This window comes from Parasteatoda tepidariorum, chromosome 3, assembly GCF_982258835.1.
Source record: "Parasteatoda tepidariorum strain Cologne lab strain chromosome 3, Ptep-v5.0, whole genome shotgun sequence".
Taxonomy (NCBI): Eukaryota; Metazoa; Arthropoda; class Arachnida; order Araneae; family Theridiidae; genus Parasteatoda; species Parasteatoda tepidariorum.
In genome coordinates this window covers 52,785,303-52,806,134 of record NC_141757.1, presented here as the reverse complement: position 1 = coordinate 52,806,134, position 20,832 = coordinate 52,785,303, and the positions used below count along the sequence as shown (strand labels likewise).

The window sequence follows — 20,832 nt, the reverse complement described above, 5'->3', positions numbered from 1 at the left end:
TGCATGTAAAAATGCATGCAATAAAGCAAAAGAAGCAAAATATACTATGGACTTTGTTATTCTGAATGCTAATTACATAATTGAGCTGCAAATTCAAACTTAATTTTTGATATAACTCAAAATAACTGGTGCCGCATTTATATTATTTTTTCATATTAAGGAATGAAAAGATTACTTTTTATTGATTTATGTTGTAATTATTTTGAACTGTTTGTGTCAATTGAATTTTTGACGAAATTAGCTTTAAAATTGAAAGCGTGATTTCAAAAACAAAATTCTGAACATTTTTAGTACGCTATTAATGGTCTCCTTTAAATAGAAAGGAGATTCTACTTGCTAATGATTGGGATTTGAAACTTATTTGTATATACTATTGGGATACTTATTTTTTTTAAATTCAGGATTTATATTTCAAAATGTATCCTATATCTAATGGGACTTATATCTTTGAAAAACTGATTCGCAGCAATGAATTATCTTTGTATTTCTAAAAATTTCAATATGAATGTTACGACATAAATGTTAATCTGGCAATAGCTAATCTCTTATTTTTTTATTTATTCATTCTTTTGTTATTTTTGATATCACGTAAAGGGTGAGCTTAAAATGAAAATCGCGAGAAAATTGAATTTCTCTTCAACAATTGAAAAATAATAATTTTTTGAAGAACAAAAAAAGCACTTAAAATAGCAATAGTTTTCGAACAAATTGACATTTTGAAAAAAAAGTTTTTAGTTGGTAGACAAATACGGCCCTTTCAGTGAGTCAAATTTCAATTTTATATTTTCATTCCTGCTGCTAGTAGAGTGAATGGTAAGGTATTTTTTCAGTTAATAATTCTCGAAATGATAGAAAATTAAGTTACTTTACTTCATCCCACTTTCTGGAAATTTTTTCTACACATCTCTAATTTCAAGTTTCTAAGTTTTATAGACTTTGTGATGGAAAACAACACCTAAAACAGCGGAAGCGCACCTCACGATTTTTTTAATATAAAGACGTAAAAAGTTATAATTATTTTTTGCATTATATCATACGTAAGAAGACGGATAAAATTTTTTTTAAAAAAATGGAATCCGTTCAAAAATTAACCTGTAAAGTTACGGATTATAGATCAGAAGTACAAAAGCTTTTATTAGAAAAATAATTCGAAACGTGTGTTATCATCAAAATTCAACGACTTTATAACGTTCATGCTGATTCCTTTTTTTAAATCAACATTTTTAGAAAAAGTCAAATTGAATATATGCTATCTTTAATTTGAATTTTAACTTAAAATATTTAAACACTCGGAAAAATTTACTTACCTCAAATGTATAATGGTTGTTTATTAAGACAAAATTTTTGTTTTTCAAATTTGAGAGTGCGTAAAATTGAATTAAAAGGGACTCCCAGTAGTCTACAGGAAGACTTTTATACCTAAAATTGTCTGACTGAAGTACAAAGTTCTCAAAATATTTTGAAAAATTTAACTCTTAACAATTTCTGTAATTGGTTAGCAACATTAAAATTTTTTTAAAATCAGGAAACGTCTTTTAAATTGCATTATTTGTATAATCGTTTGATTGTAACAATTGCATTCTTTTTTTTCTTTGAGATCTTCATCTTTAACATACGGTTTTGAAAAAAATTATAGAAAACAGATTTTTTTTTAATCGACAGTTTGAATATTGTTCTTTTATTTTTTAAAGAGTCTTCTATATATTTCAAAGATAGTTTATTTTTGTATAACATGTGAAAGTATATTTGAAAAAAAGAAAGAAAATAATTCCTTTCCCTACTTCGTGTCAACCTTGTATCAGAAATAAATAGGTTGTTTATAGGTGTGGTCTATAAAAATACGTTGTTCGCAGTTGTTAGAATTAAAATGATCTGCAACTAAGATTAAAGAACACAGAGAGTGAAGCGAACTGCTATATTTGGTTTCTTGTACACCGAAAGTGAAGATAAATAATTAAAAGTGTTAAATTTAATATTAAACATTTTAATCTCCTTCATATTAATTTCAAATAAGTAAATAATTTTTAATTGGGTATACTATAGCCTACGTCACAGATCGTGTTATTCCTACTAAATTTAACTAGTAAACAGCATTTTCTGCGAACCTGATTTCTAGCAACAAGTAAAAGCATCAAACGAAGTGTCTTGTTATAAGTCGCTAGTCGCCAGGTTGTAATTGTATTAGTCTAGTTCCTTTGGAAATAATTTATATTGTTGTTTTACCGAAGTTTATGAATTTAGTAAGCATATTTAAAACTCAGTTTATTAATTAAACTAAAAGGTAAATGTTATTCCTAGTAAGTGGAAGTAGTTGTGATTTTTTCATATTATACCCAATTGAATGTTTAATACGTAAAACATTTCCAGTTTAAAGATAAATACTGCAATCGTTTTCAATTTAATAATAAATATTTAAATCGTTTTCAATTTTATAAATACTTAAATCATTTTCAGTTTAATACTAAATACTCATATCATTTTCAACTTAATGATTGCTTGAACTAATTGAATTGCAAAAAACTGATATATTTTATTGTTCCTAAAATAAAAAGAAGTTAATTTACCCATAAAACTCTTATTAAAAGAAAACTTTTCATAATTTTTTTCCAATAATATATCTATTCTAAATATCTGGTTTATTTTCGTAGTAGTCTTAGAGAAAATTTTCCTTTTGTGTTAAAATGAGTAGTTTTGAGAACAAAAAACTTAACCAACCAAGAAGAAAAACTTTTTGGAATTAGAATTTTGAAGTCAAAACTGATTTTTGTGATTTTTGGTTGCAAAAAGAGATGTGAATCCTTTAATTAGAATAATAATATTGTAGAAAAAATGTCTGAAAATTTCTTACAATCATTTTAACTGTTCATGATTTTAAAATATTTTCATATCTTCTCTCTGTAAAAAATATTTACTATGTTAATTGCTGAAAATAGCCATAGTTCCTTGGCGTAAATTTAAATATTTCAGATTATACAACTCTGCCAAGTAAAAGTTGGCGCAAAGAATAAAATTTTTTTGGCTGTTTCTACCTGTATAAACATAGTAATCCAGGTATAGATCTGTTGAAGAAATTTTACTTATTCTAAGAAACATCTATTCTACTTTTATAGTTAGACAAGTAGAATAAAAAATCGCAGTTTAAATGGGGGAGTATTATGTAACTTTTATTTAATACTTTTTTTCCAATTTTTTTTAAAAAAGATATTATTTAACGTTTGTGGCAATAAAATATTAATGATTTTTTTACATTAAGATTTATATTTTCTTTTTCTCCAAATTTCAAGAATGAAACTCTGTAAATCAATTCCCAGAATTAACTATATATCGGTGAAACATAAATCTGAGAATCCTCAATTAGAAAACGATGCATGATATAGGGTACAATTGTCAACTTTATCGAAATGAATAAACATAAACCTTATTGTTTATATCCATGGCGAAATTACACTTTAAAGCTAAATACAATGCTTGATAAATACTTTTATGAGGAAAAACAAATGAAAAAAATATACTTTATGTGGTCTCCCAGAATAGCTGATATATTTATTTTAACATAATCTATATTGATATAATCTGCATAAACAATTTTGAGTAACTTTCTGATTTAGTATCATAAAATTGGAAGATAAATGTAATTAGCATCGTCAAACTCTGATGAAATCGATTCTCATTCAGCTCTTACAGCCACTCCATTGGTAAACAAAGAACAATCATTTTCTTTTGAAGAAATTGGCAATCTTTTCGAAAAAGGTTTCGCATTCCTTCTTATCACAAGGCTTCTTTTCCCCTGGCTTTTTTTCTTCTGGTTTCTTGTCCATTTTTTAGAAAACAAGGGTCGAATTTAAAGTCTTTCAATCAAAATGAATTAAATATTTAAATATGCAATGTAGCCTTATAAGTCATACAAATTGGGTTCTCGTGTTTAAATAAGGCTAATCTAGATCAGTAACTTAAAAAAAAAACCTTGAAGAAAAATTAAACACGAATAGTTTTTTTTTTTCGATCGTCGTTTAAAATTGATTATTTAAAGGTAAACTTAAGTAAGGTAGTTTAAAACATAGAGAGGTGTGAGATGCCTAAACTGACGTCACTTCATCTACCAGCTTACAGAAAATGTTTCATTTGATCAATAGAAATGATTCTCATTTCAAAATATTAAAGTAAAATAATCTAAACAGCTGGTTGCTATTAACAACCTGACAGAAAATGTTTCATTTGATCAATAGAAATGATTCTCATTTCAAAATATTAAAGTAAAATAATCTAAACAGCTGGTTGCTATTAACAACCATATTACGGTAATCAGGTTCTTGTAACTTAAGAAAAAGTGAAGTGATTATGTGTAACCATGTGATCTGAACCTGATTTAATTAGATATCTGTAATCAACGTCACGATTGGCTTCTGAATCAACTAATGCCCTAAGTAACCTCCAAAGACGTCACTTGCAAGTATCCAATCTGATACTTATAAAGGATATCTCACATGGATAAATCGTGGCATTTGTTTATAATACGATTCAACTGCCAATCAGGATCAACACACACGCGTGACATCGCCTAAAGTTATCCAATTGAATCTGAACCTGAAATTGGTTTAGCGTGGTAAACAAAAACCAAGTCTAATAACTGTAATATTAACACGCCATGCACAACCATGTGATATCAGCTGTATACTTGTTCGCAAGTATCAAGTACCCGATACATTGAATGATAATAGTCAAATGATGAAGTTCCGCGTCTGGCCTGGACATCTCTATTGCAGGGATGCGAACTGCTCTACTTTCTGCAAAAGTTTTAATGAAATTGGTCGCGAATTAAATAGTAAAACTTGTAGAACAAGGATAATTACGCCTGCTTTTTAGAAGAGTCATCACGAGATAACTGTTATAATTTGAATTTTTGTTATGTAGTGGAGGAAAAATTACTTTAAATGAAAAATACTAAACTGATAATAACTTAAGTTTTGTTACCACAAGAATATATTGTTTTACAAAGCAGTTGGAATCTCTGCTATCGATAAACAAAAATACGAGTAATTATTTCTCACTAGATTTCTCGGTAATATGAAATATTTAGACAAATAGTATTAAATAATATAATATGAAAAATTTGATTATATTATGCCGTTAATAGTGAAGGGACCGTGGTGGCTTAAGGATAGAGCGCTTGCCTTCCAAAGAGGTGAACCAGGTTCGAATCTCAGAAATGGTTGGTTGATTCAAATTCTGCACCCGACCACAGTGCTGACGTAAAATATCCTCAGTGGTAGATGAATCAGGTGTTAAAGTCCCCGCGCCGTCAGGCTGACAGTAGGAGATTTTCGTGGTTTTCTTCTCCATGTAACACAAATGCGGGTTAGTTTTATCAAAAAAGTTCTCCATGAAGGCAAATTTCTCCCAATACTTGATCCCGAAGCTCCCTTGTCTTCCGGATCGGATTTAAAATTACAAGGATACAGAGTTGGATATTGGCAGTCATAAACTAAAAATTCGGTCTGCTGTTCAACGACGATTATAAAATATAATAGTGAAGAAATATATCCCCTGCTTGAAACATCCCCCCTAGCAAACTAAAAATAAAATATGATAGTTGTGTTATTTGCGGCTTTAACCGGCGTTGTCCAATTTTTTCCAGCCTTTTCCTTTATTCGAAACATTTTGCTTCTCAACTTCTTCCACACGCGCTTTCATTCCTAATTTACTACATCCGTGCAATAAATTCTTAAATTGGATTTAGAACCGCTTCTGTAACGTCTTTAGCTGTGTTTATGTTGTTTTTAAACGAATTACTAAATATTTATTGATTAATTTGTTAATTTATATGTTTTTTTATTATTTTTTTAACAACAGTTTTAGGTTTTTTAAAAAAGGAGGCGTGAAGGAGATGAAAGGGAAAAATATTTTCAATGTTGAATTTTTTTTAAATATAATACTGTAAGACCTTTTCTTATTGGCATATTTCTATGCTACTTCTTTTTAACCATTTAAGTATATTTTCTTGACAATATTTTATAAATTGTTCATGCTTTTTTTTGATTTGATATATTTTTATTTATGGTTGAAAAATGATTAAAAATTAAATATTTTCCGCTCATAAAAAATTTATAAATCATTCTATTTTTTCAAATAATTATGATGCCTACAATTAAAAATACGAGGGATAAAATTTTATGTAACTCTTAAATTGCGTCATTTTCTAAACAAATTAAAAAAATAGTGAAATAGAATTTTTGCTACTAGTGATATTTAAATAGGCTCATAAACTCAAATTAATCTTAGCCTTATCCTATCCCTCCACAAAAATAAATAAATAAGAAGATTCAAAAACTAAGACTGACCTAAAATATATTGAAATGCTACCTAAAAATACAAGGCTTTCGGTCAATAAATATGCCTTCCTTTCCCAAAGACCCGTATATGATAATCAAATAACGAGATGGCATTAAAGAAAATAACGCATGAAGGAATCTTCCATTTCCCATAGACCAGAACACTGACCTAGCATGCAAGTGAACGAAGCATATGGATTTTTATCTCAAGCAATAAAATCAGATACTTCAAAAAGTGGTTAAAAACAATATCATTTGAGGATGAAATTCCGATAAAAGACAATTCTAATTTGCATACTATTATACAAGTGATGACTGAAGGCTAACAGGATGTTACTGGACTGAAATAGGATGAGATACAGATTTTGTAAAGAGGCATGTGTCAGATAGTGAAATAACCATTTAACTTTTTAAGTTGCTTATTTTTAAATATACTGTATGCTTTTTAATGTACTGTTTTACGCAGTGATGATCGTCCGTCCGCAAAGAAAAAAAGTGAACACTTAAATAATTTTTGATTTAATGACTGGATTTTCAGTAAATGATTTAAGGAACTAACCTTGAATACGCTAATTAAATTTTGTAGACGACATTTTAAGTTACAAAATCAGACACAAAAAAGCTTACTTTCTCTTAAACACTTTAACTTGAATTATTGGTTGCACAAATATGTAATGGTAGTTTTTTTTAAATTAAAATTTGTGGATGATATTTTAAGTTACGAAATCAGATACAAAAAAGTATTTTCCTTAAAATTTAGCAACTTAAAGTATGGCTTGAGCAAATATGTAAGATTAATTTTTTTACATTAAAATCCGTGGACGATATCTTAAGTTGCAAATTCAGACGCAAAAACTTACTTTCTTTAAGGCTCTTAAAGTATCTTTAGTGCAACTATTTTAGCATATTTCAGGAAAGTAACTCGAATATTGACACGTGAGAATTTAATCATTAGCTCAAAAATTGTATTTTTTTTACATACTCTGATACAAGTTTAATTTTTAAAGAAGCTTAGCCTCTATGTGTTAATGAATAAAAGTTAGCTAACAATTAAGTCGCATTTTTTCTTTTTAATTTCTAAAGTTTAAAAATATGACGGAAAATGAAATACCAATCGAATGTAAATCGTCGGAATAGAATAAAATTTAATAGAAATCTAATGGGAAATTTTTTTGCTCCTTAATATTATTGTTACGCCAATGCTTCTTTAAATATTTTTATTTTTAAATAGATTAAAACGAATAAAGATGGGTACAATTCATTTCTAAGATTATGGCCCTATTTTATGATTAATTATTGTTTTCCTATCAAAATATAATGAAGATTGTGCATAAACTATTTGGATATTACAAAAGTGTTTTAATTTAAGTAGTTTCATAATAAAAAATATTAGTAGCAAACTTTTCACTAAGTTTTTTCTCTCACGTTAACAGCGTTTTTCTAACATTTAAAATAAAAACTTAACATACTATGTGCAATGCAGGGATTTTATTGTACGGAAATATACGGTTAAAATAATATTTATAGTTACACGCCAGGACTCTTAAATATTGCCAATAAATAAATTATGGTGAAGAGTTCATTTTCGTTTCACAGTTCTGTTTTTTTACTATTGTTTCTTCAAGTTTTGAAGTCGAGGTATTTGCTTTTTCCTTATTTTGAACAACGCTTTTTTGTTATATCTTCTTATTTTTATCATTTGTATTTGCAGAATCAGTTTTTTAGAATAAGTAATTTTTTTTGGGGGGGGGGATCTGTGCAAAGTGTTTGCCTCTATAAAAGTCTTAATGACACTGATCTGACGCATCAGAAATCTATTATTTTTGATGTTAATTTGCAGTGAACCAAAACGAATTATATCACATTTTTGATCTGCATCAGTGGATATTCGATTTCAGTTTTACATTTTTTTTTTCGTGTTTGTTGATCGGTCTTATACGGTGTAGTTTCGCAGTGTTCTCTGACCGATATATTACACATTAGTTTACAGTTCTCGTCCGGACAAGTGGCTTACTTCCTTCTCTCCTTATCAATTTTAGAAGAGAACTATCTTCATTTGTTTATTTATGGAATATCAAATTCTCGTATTGGAATTTTTATGCCTCATCAGAATTGGTAATTAACCTGGCTATTGTCGAGAAACAATTCAAATAAAAAAAACTATTATGGAATATAAGAGTATTATTTAAATTGAAATGTAATTTAAATTTTTATTTCTAGTTTTCAAACAAAGTCACTCTAAAAGAATTATTAATTATCTGCTGCTATTTAAAAGACAAACAAACAGTGAATGTGTAATCTTATTACACTTTCTGATTTCGCTCTAAAACGCTCTCTGTTAAAGAATCAGTTTAAATTCGGAGGACTAATTGTTTTATAAAGCTAGTACAATTAAGACTATTCTTATAAATGATGTAAAATAAAGTTAATGATTAAATATCAACCTGTTTAAATGTATATGACACTGGGCAGCATTAATTTAAAGTACTTTAAAAAATACAAAGCACATAAAACAAACTCTAAATCTTCAAGTTTCTACAAACGAACTGAATGGAACTACTAATATAATTTTAATGATCATATAATGGATAAATCTTTTAATACTTTTAATGATGTTCAGTTATATTTCCTAATATATTTCCAATATATTTCCCAAATAAAGTTATAGAGATTAATTGTTCTACTCATCAAAAATCATTTTTACTGCTGTTGTATAAGATAGGATTTCTAAAATATAATATGAAAATCTTTGGAGCGTGTTTAACTATAGTATCGTTTAAATGTGGTGCAAATGTAACGCGGGTCTAAGATCGCAATTTCGAAACCAGATTGCATGATACTTGGTTTGAAAGTATAGTTTATATATATATATTATGGTACGTTATAATATATGATACGATATTATATAATGTATTATATGATACGATATTATATGATATAATATATTATATTATATGATACGTTATTATATATTATAATATATTTTATCTAAGTTTGATTATGAGTCAAAAGGCTGGACGAAATATTGTCTGAAAAGGTTCAAAATATGGAGGCATTGGTTTAACGTTGAACCCATTTATCTGAGAATGTAGAACACATAATCACAATGAAGTACATAACTATAATAGTCCAGTTTACATATTGAAAGAAACGTACCTTAAATTATCGCCAAAGTATTATCTAGCGAATAAATGTAAACAATAAAGAAATGAATAAAATGTGCTGAAACGACAATGGATGAAAATACGTTTTTGATGTTAACGTTAAACAAACAGTTTTAGTTCCATAAAAAGCAACCGTTAATCATGTTTGATAAAAAAGGTTTAACAATGTTTCGAGTAACGGTAAATGATTTTCGATCTTTATTCGAGACAAGTAACTAACACCTACGTCAATATTTATTTTAACTTACTTCCGTTTACCGGAATCTTTTATGTTATCAGAATTATGAGTCGAGCGGTAATAGTTTTAATAAAATGGTGCATCAGATAACAGCGAAAAAGGTGAATGAGAATGGCTCTGTTCCTCGTCATGGAGCTTTACCAACCCGCTCCAAATTTCTTCAACTTTTTAAAAGTTTATCGTTTAACGGTTTACATATATCTATATCAATCGTTCTACTGTTGGTTTTTAGATTTATGCAGCTCATAATTTTCACATGACGTCATTATTTTTTAATTAATAATAATTCCTTTATCACCATTTTTAATATTTCTTTCATGAAATAAAACTACAATAAAAATTTAAACTCTTAAGGAATAATAAAACACAATTCACGATTTTTACAACTTTAAGGAAAATTCTTACTGAATGTAGATTGATCGTTTGGACGAAAACCGATTAAACTTTTCAGTTTGCTGATGAATAAATATTATCGTCTGAACAGTTTATTGCCTGTTGAGGAACTGACTCATTATGACGCCTGATCGTATTTAAGTGGAGTTACTACAAATCAATTGATTGCATTCTGTTTAAGATGGAATTTGGATTACGCTGTACACGCTTGCAACAATAATGAACTTACATTTTGAGTAATATTAAAGAACTTTTGAAGAAATAAACAGTTTATAGATTGGTAAGAAACTATTAAAAGAGTATTTAAAAATTCTAATTTAAGTTAATGCGAAGAAAGAGAACTTAAAATTATGATTTATTAGATGTAATGAAAATATTGATTTTAAATTTGATTCTGATTATCTGCATAATAATGATTTTCTGAATGATCATAAAAAATATCGTTTGATAATTTGCTATCTGATTTAGGAATTGAAATTTTAGAAATTTAAGCCTTAAGCTATCAAAAAAACTCTAAATACTACACCGTGAAAAAAAAGTATGATCAAAATTACCAGAATATGGTACAATTTAATATGTTTCTGATTGTACGGGAGCAGCAGTTTTTACCGAAGTACGTTCGTAATGATTTTGGAAAAGTTAACAATAAAATAAGATTTTATAAAAAAAATAAAACTGGTAAATATAGTGAAATCTTGTACTTTTGTTATGATACTTTAGAGCACGGCATAAAAACCATTTATTTTTTAGTTTTGCATTTTTTCAAAATGTGTGATAATAAGAACTATAATTTTGAAAGCAAAAGTTCCGGTAAACCGTTACTATGTGAACAGAAAAATTACAGAATGAATGGTTTAAATACTGTGTATTTTGGTTTTTATTACCAAATTTATCTAATTTAATTTATTGGTTAAAATAATGCTTTATTTATCGACTTTTTTTCATTAGAAATGTCATTACCATACAGTACAGTAATGACAAACTTATTTTAACAAATTTATTTTCTTCGTGTAGTAGAAAGAAATTTTTGCCACTATTAAAATTTTTTACTCATAAATTTAATACATGAATGCATAAAATATTAGTATATTTTATTCTTTTATTAGAATTTTTTAGTTATTAATAATTTATTCGAATTTTTTTTTAATAATATAGTTTTTATGATTCAATACCCAGTAGTATTTTGATTGGATGATTTGTTTTTTAAAATTGAAAACTGCATTAATTTTAAATAGATATGAAGATGTCGTCAATAAATTTATATAGCTGTTATGATTTAATACCTAATAATATCTTTATTTTATGATAATTAAAAAAACAACAACTGAGAACTGTATTAAATTTAAATAGATATAGAAGGTACCGTCAATAAATATAGCAACTGTTCTATAAAACATTATTATTAACAAAATATTAATTATTTGGATGAGAAGTTTATTAATGCAGTAGTCAGAAAAACAAGATTGGAATATAACTTTAGAAGTCGTGTTTCTTAACAAACCAACTGTATCGAACCATAAGTTCAATGTCATTATAGTGGGATTTGCACGTAAATAAAAACACGGAAGTAATACTATTTTGTGAAGTTACTGAAAGTGTGATATATTTGTTGATTAGCTTAATGCAATGAAACAATTTCTTAAATAATGAAACAATTTCTAAATGAAAGCGTTATCGCTGTTAATTCCTTAACAAAAGATATTTAGCTATAAAACTAATTAAAGATTATTTTTTCTTAAAGCAATATTTAATGCCATATAAAAAAGCAAAAGAATGAGAACTAAGATGTCTTATCTATGGCGAGCTTCATACTATGGCGAGCATATGGTATACTTGGCGAGCTTCTGGGGAAAATACTTTGTAGGGACTTTTAAGTATTCTCTTTTTGAGGGGTCTCAAGGTAAATGGATTTATTTAAAAACTCGTTAATTTTCGCCTAATTCCTTGAAACCCTGATATCTATTCTTTTTTCCATTTTTATTCCTTAAACAAGAATAGTTTCAATTATTATATTTCATTTTATTTCAAAATTTTGGAAAATAGTTATAGTTTTTGTTAATGATATATTAGGTACGAGATCTTTAAAAGTAAGAAATTTCTGGTTTCAGTTCCCTGTTTAATTAATCACTCAAAAATATTTATTTTTAAATTATATATTTTAAATTATATATTTTGAATTATATTCTCTAATGTTTATTTTTAAATTGATTTTTTTTTTAAATTTTTAAATTCTATGATTTTTATTTCTATGAATAGAAATGTGACGACCGTTGCTCTAGAACATCAAGCCAAGGTTAATGCACATGATTGAAGAATTTTTTTTTTCAATACTAAAAATAAATTTAAAAAAAATTCCAGTTTGGAAGAAAAAAAATTATTATTTCTTTTTCTTAATTGCTGGTGAGCGCCGATCCTATAGCTCAAAAAATGCGAATCTTTGGGACACTATTCTCTCCCCTCTTACAACGATCCAGCACTCCTTCCTTTATAATGGATTTTATAATAGACATTTTCCGTGATAGCCTTTATAAAACTTTGTTTAGGACAAGTCAAAAATAAATATACAAAGTTCAAAGTCATTTAAATAATTAAAAAAAGAGCGCATCTAGTTAAAATGTTGTTCCATAGCTATCAAACTTATACATAATTTAGTCATCACTATTCTGTAATAGCAATGAACAAAGTATATAATTAATTGGGATTTATTTTTGTTAGCAATAAATATTAATTAATTCTGGATAATTTATTTGGATAATTTACTTCATTATTTTTTTAAAATTTAAAACTGGTGTTAAAGATATTAAAATTATTATGAAACGCATAAAACTAATAATAAAAACTAATTACTTTTAAAAATATATATGTATGTATAAAACTTATAAATACTAAACTAACGGCTAGTTATAGTTCATTATTTGTTTGCTTTATATATATATATTTTTCATAAATTTAATGAATTTTTTTTTAAAATTTTTTAGTTTTATTCATGTTTAAGATTTAAATTTAAGTTTGATTATTCGTTTTTTTCCATTTTGATGTATAATAAAGTGGCTTAGGAATTATTTTGAATTTATGTTACATAATGATAGTTGTATATATTTTTTTGTAGTTTTACAGAAGTGTGTTATAAAAGATGTTTAAAGCATCCTAATTATTTTGCTCATCATTACAAAAAAATCAATTATTTACACTGAGTTGTTTTTATTACTAAAAATTTAACAATTAAAGTATGTTTTAATATTTACGAAAGCATTAAAATAATATTTCATTACTCACTGATAATAAAAGTATGGAGAAAATTTCCAGATAATGACAAAATTTTTACCGTGTTTCTGACTCTAGGAGAACACAAAAAGGCTCGGTAATTTTCAGCGAAGAGCTTTTTCAATGATTTTAGTAAGATTAACAATAAAATATTGTTTCATAATATGGGATAAAATTTGGTAAATCTAGAAAAATTTGGTAATTTTATCATAATACCTAAGAGCAAGGCAAAAATAAAAAATAAAAAAATATTCGATTAAGTTTATTTTCCAGTTTTTCCAGTTTTCCAGTTACAAACTATGTGGTAATTAAAGCTACAATTTTGAAAATCAGACTTTCTGGTAAATTGTTGTACGTTTATTATTGCAATTTAATTTGTACTTTTACTTCAAGAAGTATTTAGGAATTAAAAAAAGTTCATCCTCTCTTAATAAATTTAAATTAATAATTGGAAACTTGAAGTATAAAATTCACGATTTCGTAGGAGTAATAAAATCCTTTTTCTTTAGAAAAATGTCAAGAAAAACTAGGATTTCATATTAAAAAGAATATTTTTACATAAAAGAGGATTTAGTAGCAATTAAAAAATCGAAACAAAAAAATCGGAAATATATATATATATATATATATATATATATATATATATATATATATATATATATATATATATATATATATATATATATATATATATATATATATATATATATATATATATATATATATATATATATATATATATATATATATATATATATATAACCTAAAGCAGTGAACTTAGCTTTCTTTGATTAGAGTCGTAAACTTTGTTTGCAAATAACATGCAACTTTGTTTACTAGATTCTCAAACAATAACATTTTAAATCATAAAAAAAATATTCCATATTTATAAAATATTATCAAATAGAAGAGGACTTACTTATTGTCCAGCTCAGCCCCATTGGGCGAGTAACCAACTCTTCTGCAGCACATGTTTCCCATGGTGGCCACACAATCACCCTACCACAGCACATAACTGTGCTAACAACACATTCAAAAGAAAGAAATATATTTCCACAAAGAGAAGATTATCTTCTCAACAAAAAACTAGCCTCCTCACATCTTCTTATCAATTCCTTTTTTGATATATGCCTTCTCCGTAAAAAGGTAAATAAACCTACTAATGAGCGAATTTCAGCCTAAAAACGACGTCGGCAGTTTCTTTATTCTATTCGAACGTAGCGCGCGCTACCCCAGAAAGAACAAAACACGCTGTGAAGAGGGGAGTATGGAGACGCTGAGTTTAGTTTCAAACGGGAAACGGCGAACTTCTAAATCTCACCTGCGCGTTTACCTGAGAGACGATCGTGATGCCGGATGGGTGGGGAAGAGGGGGAGGAGGTATGATTGTGAACGGAGGGAGAGAGGGGAGAGTCTTAGGCCGTGCGCTCCCTTCCTACAAGCCCCAAGGAAGCACTTTTTTTCTTCTTTTTTTTTCGTGAAGAGAATAATTTCTGTTAGCGGTATCTAGTGAGTAAAAAGACAATAATTTAGTGACTTGTTGATTTCCTGGTTTTATTTTATTTTATTTATTTTTTATTTTAGAGTCACCTGGCTAAATAAAAGAGAAATATGTTTCATAAAAATTTAATAACACACGGTATGTTTCCTTAATCTTTTAAAATTACTTTGGTTTATGTGTGCATGGGTGTATTGTTTAAATGAATATTTTTATTTTATTTTATGTTACATTTTTCGGGCCATTCTTTTAAAAATATTTGATGTATGGTTAAATAAATAAATGAAGAGAGAATGTAAGAGAATAATAATTGAATAAATAAAATCTTTACTTAGATTTAGTCATTTAAATTTTTAAAAAAAATTTTAAATATTAATTATACATATTTTTTTCTTATGTCTACAACTGGTTTGTCGATACAGAAAAATATTTTCACCGAATTATTTAATAAAGTAGAATTCAAAAGCATAATAATTTTTAATTTTATAATTATTAATATCCTTTATATATATCCTTTATATATCCTTTATATATCCTTTATAATTATTAATATCCTTTTTAAAATCAAACACGAATATTATATCTTGTTTATTGTAACCCCCTCCCCCCGAGAAAATTTTTTTGGAAGACAAATTATCTTTCACAATGTGTGCATTATCTTTCACAATGTATACATTATCTTTCACAATCTATGCAATGACTATCAAACCTAGGTACTAGTACTATTTCATCTTTAAGCGAATTTCTTTGCGAGTGTAAGGAATATTATCATGTTGTTATATAATGATACTACATATTTAATATTTATGCGAAACACCGAGCTTGTAGTTACTAAATTATTTAAAAAGTTTTTCAAAAGTAATTTCGCCAATGAAAATAATAAAATAAACAGTCAGAGTACCCGAAACTCGAACAAAGATGATTTTAAACGACACCCTGTAACGAATTATCAAGATTTTGAAGTGCAAAAATAGTTTAATTATTTAAAAAATAGTATTAACTTTTAAAAATTCGCCAGTTTGGCGAGATTTTTCCACCAAGATAAATATTATTGGGACCTATGAGTTTTGCGTATTTTTATAAGTTCAAACGATGCTGTCTTTATATGGATATTTCGCTTCGTTTCATGATTAGAGTAGAGGACGATGGATAATGAGGGATAAGACTTAACCTGACAGTTATGAATAATTATTGCAAAATTGCAACAGTTATAAAATTATATTGTTGAAATACGTTATTTCGTATGAGGACCGAACCTTCGACAGAGTCATAATGTAAAAGAACCACACGAGAAACGATTTCACCTGTTTTACTTTATTTATGGGTTTTGATGATATTAGATGCAATTTTAAAGAGAAAGATTAAATAAATAACTGGATTTTATTTTTTGACAAGCTATGAAAAGGATTTGTGTTTGATGAGAAGAAATGTGCTTTGCTTGAATAATTTGAAGACGCAATTTTGTAAATATTGTGTAGAATCATATTTGTAATATTTATTTTAAAACACGATGTAAAAATTGTGTAGAATTAAAAAGTGCTAAGCAGGTAAATAATACATGATGATATACCATATTTTTTGAGTTCATATATCTGTGAGTTTTCAATATTGTGAAAATATAAAAGATAAAGAAATTAAAATCCTGTTTAAGAGCCTTTTATTATTTTTCAACTGGTTTGTATATGATTAAAGTTTTTGCCGTGAGAGTACCATAACTGATTAATTTTTTTTTCAAAATAAAGAAGTTTTATCGTAAAATGACTCTCTGACTGTTAGTCATGAATGACACGAAATAAAAGTATTTTTAGCAAGAAAAAAATTACATAACCTTTTCTCAACGATATAATGCATTTTAAAACGTGATAGGCTTGAACTCATGCTCAAATTTATAATCTTTGTTACATCATGAGTATAGTGAGGTATCACAAATATTTACTCAGATTTAATAAATGCAAGACTAATATTTACAATGATTACGAAATATGAAATGATATATGACTTGTTTAAGTATCTTTATGATTTATGCAAATCAATCCTTATTTCACCAACTTTTTGATCTAAGTTCACTCTCATTACCACCTAAGATTAGGAATTAGTAGGTCGCGTATCTTCTTTTATTCAAAAATAATTTGATGTGCCTCACATTTTATGTGCCCTCAAGGAAACGCAAAAAAAAAAAAAAAAAAAAAAAAAAAAAAGCGGTTAAAACAATTTCTTTGAAACTCATTATCAATAGACACACTCATTACCAATTGTCGCATCACCAATAGACGCATTTTCGTTTTAGAGTAATTTTCAAAGAATTTTTTTACAAAGAATAAAAATAATTTAACTAAATTTTGATCGCTGCAATAGAATAAGCAATTCATATTGAATGTTGTAATGCATGTCAAAATAACGTTGAATCTTTTAAAGATAACAGGACGCTGTAACGGGTATCACAATAAGAGCGTAAGCTAAAGTTCGAATTATGGAGAAAGAATACACAATAGTTCAAACGATAGAAGCTTACTCCAATAGAGCGTTATAAGATTTAACAAATTACGTGAAAATAACATTTACGTTTTTCTAGTAAGAAAAATACGATTTTTAGCAACGTCCACTGGAATGAATGTGACACAAATTTTCTTATTTGGAACAAAAATCTCAAGTGTAGGCATATATTTGCTTAATATTATTTAGGTTAGTCGATGTTTACTAAGTAAATAGATAACTATTTTCAGTTGAATATTTGTTACATCGAATTATCGATGAATTTAAAACATTTCCACACTGAATGAGCATAAACGAAAGATTTTAATCTGAAAAAAGAATCAGATTTTACAGAAACGAGATGTTTTTACGTCTTACAAGCAACGACCATAACAACGAAATGGTGGCGAGATGTTATTGCTTTGCGAGCAATTGAGCGTGATTGTATTTTCTTCAATACTTTCCTGCTCTTTTATTTTCTTAACACTTTTTATAATTATTTTTAATACAAAAAGGGTCATTGCTTTTTAACAAGAACTTTCTTAAAAGGGTAAACAATGTATCATGCTTTTTCTACTCTCAAAGCACAAAATCAAGACAGTTGAAAGTGAGCATTTGACTTATTAATATTTTACTAGTTACTTTTATTAATTGCCTCATTAATACTACTTCTAATAATAATAATATAAAGAATAAGGCAGTTGGAATTAATTTTGGTGATAGGTACTTATTATTTTTTTTTATAACCGTCGTTGAACACCCGACCCAATTTTATGGGCTTACGAATACTAATCTTCAACTCCGCAGCCTTGTAATTTTGAACCCAATCCAGAAGACAAGGGAGCTCCTGGATCAAGAATGGGAGAAATTTGCCTTCGTAGAGGACTTTTTTGATGGAGCTAACCCGCATTTGCGTTACATGGAGAGGAAAACCACGAGAACCTCCCACGGTTAGCCTAACGGCAAGGGGACTCTAACCCGTGATCCGTCTACCACTGAGGATATTTCACGTCAGCACTGTGATCAGTGCAAGCCGAATGCGGAATTCGTATCGACTGGGATTCGAACCCGGTTCGCCTCATTGGAAGGCAATCGCTCTATCACCTGAGCCATCGCGGCTCTAATAGGTACTTATTGTAATAAAAAAAAAGAGCCATGGACTAAAAGCAAAAAATTGATGAGGAAAATGTACTTATTCGTTACGAGGAACAGTAAAAAGTCGCAATACTATTATTGTCACCAATGATAGTAATAGGCACTACTGACATCATGACAAATGGTGCAGTTTTAATAGGTACCAAATATATTCTTATGTAAGTACAAAGTTTCGATTTTTTAAAGTTGTACATTTGTAGTCGATTACAGTTGTACCAATACTGTACATTTTAACAAAATTTTTTTTCGGTCACTTGAAGATGTAAGCGTAAGAGAAACATTGTGCCAGACGATATTGAAGACGGTTAATCTTTATTTTGATAGGATAAACTACTTAATCGAATAACGTAAAGTCAGAGAGAAGGGTAAATAATAATAATAAATAAATTAAAAAGCTTCAGCTTAATTATTTGTTTTATATTTTGTCCCTAAAATTTGAACGATTTTGAAGTGTTAGTACTGTTTTATTGATGTTTATTCCCCCCCCCCTTGTGAAGATGGGCATTCAGCTAGTATATAATATGACAACGATAATCAGTACTTGGATGTGTACAGTTTTGAAAATTTTAATAGAAAGTGGAAGTATTTTGAGAAAGAAAACCTACAAATTTGGAAATTTCACTTATGAAGAGCTTCTTCGGTATGCTTGTGATGAAAACCTATTAAAATATAACTACCTTTTTATTACGATATTATGTTCATATTTATTACACAATCTTTTTATTACGATATTACTCATAATTCAATATTTTGTTTGTATACATCAGTTTAATCCCAAATAAAATAGTTAAATCCTATAGATTATTTTTATTCAAAACATTTTGAATAGGTTCAATTTAATAAACTAAGCCATATATAATTCCTTTATATATATAGACATAATTCATTCCCTTTTTTATTCTATTTTATAATTAATTTATAGCATTAAAAATAAAAATCTTATTTCTATCGTGATTAGTTTCTATCTTCAAAAACAGATCTTCGATCTTAAAATAGCCATTCTAGCCGCGTTTTGAAATGAAAGTTATTCGTTGCGATATAAAATATCTATTTATTTAATATTATGTTTTTATTTTCGTAATGATTATATATATATTTTATGATAGTTCATTTCAACAAACGTTTTGATGAATTATTTCTTAATTTGAATTAAAATATTTGTGCATAAAATTTTAGTCATTATTGTTGCTCCCTAGCTAATGTTGAACTAGCTCACGGAGTATTTCATTATTTCCTTTGCTATAAAACTTAAAATACGTTATTTATAAGAGCTCTCACAACTTTAAATCTTTGAAATTTATTCAGAAGTTTAAGAACCTCTTAAAAGGAGAACTGAGTGATTATTTTTTGATGAAAAAAATTATTTTAATCTAATTATTTATCATTAATATCTTTTAAAATGATATAAGCAAAAATATTTTTGTAGAATAAATGAGTTTATTTTTCTACAAATGGTGTAGGGGTTAGTTTCGATTAAGTCACGTTATGTAAAATAAGAAAATATTGGTACAGAATTAGTTAGATTAAATTCAATTGAATAAAATTAATTGAATTTAAAATAAAATTAAAAGAATTTTATTTAAAATGAATGAATTTGAAATAATTGAAGTAAATGAATTTAAATAAAAAATAAAATCAATAAGAAAATTCATACGCTTAGATCCAACATGAAGAAATAATTATTGTAATGTAGCTGTACGATATTGATATTTTTGGTGAAAAAAGCCATAATTCTGGCAATAAAACCAAAATATATGGTATTTATAAACCATTCGTTTGGTAATTTTCCATTCATATGGTAACGGTTTACCGGAAATTTTGGTTTACAAAATTTTAGACTTATTGCTAAATGTTCAGTAAAAAATGCAAAACTGAAAAGTAAATTTCACCTCATAAATGTTTATTTTTTTGCCATGCTATAATAAAAACCAAATTTTGCCATATTTACGAATTTCTTTTAAACATTGTAACACGATATTTTATGGTAAATTACACTAAAATCCTTACCAAAGGGCTTCGGTAAAAATTACTGAGATTTTTAATGTTTTCATTGAGCCAGGAACATGACAAATTTTACCCTCTTCAGGTAGTTTTCGCCATACATTTTTTCTCAATGAATGATCTAAATTTCTGTAAATACAAAATTACGCAAGCGTAACATCAAACTATCAAAACTATTTGTTCAATTCAATGAAAATTATAATTGTTATAATGTATTAAAAGTTTAAAATTAAAAGAAAGCGAAAACAACAAAGTTTCATATAGGGCCATTGACATCTCTTCAGGAAAAACAACTTGTTTCAAGCATTTAGTTAAAAT

At 27.2% G+C, this 20,832-nt stretch overlaps 1 protein-coding gene across 4 annotated transcripts in view; it reads right to left on the bottom strand.

Moving 5' to 3' along the window:
• The window catches only part of LOC107446084 (uncharacterized), a 155,968-nt gene that overhangs the window by 68,774 nt on the left and 66,362 nt on the right, over positions 1 to 20,832 (bottom strand). The window contains exon 1 of one of the 4 annotated variants that reach the window (XM_016060632.5): positions 14,308 to 14,742. The exons of 2 other annotated variants lie outside the window; for them this stretch is intronic. In XM_016060632.5, coding sequence (XP_015916118.3) covers positions 14,308 to 14,369 — 62 coding nt within the window. In that variant the 5' untranslated portion in view covers positions 14,370 to 14,742. Of the gene's footprint in view, positions 1 to 14,307; positions 14,743 to 20,832 lie in introns of those variants that run through there. One more of the 4 variants, XM_087159328.1, reaches the window with a different exon arrangement.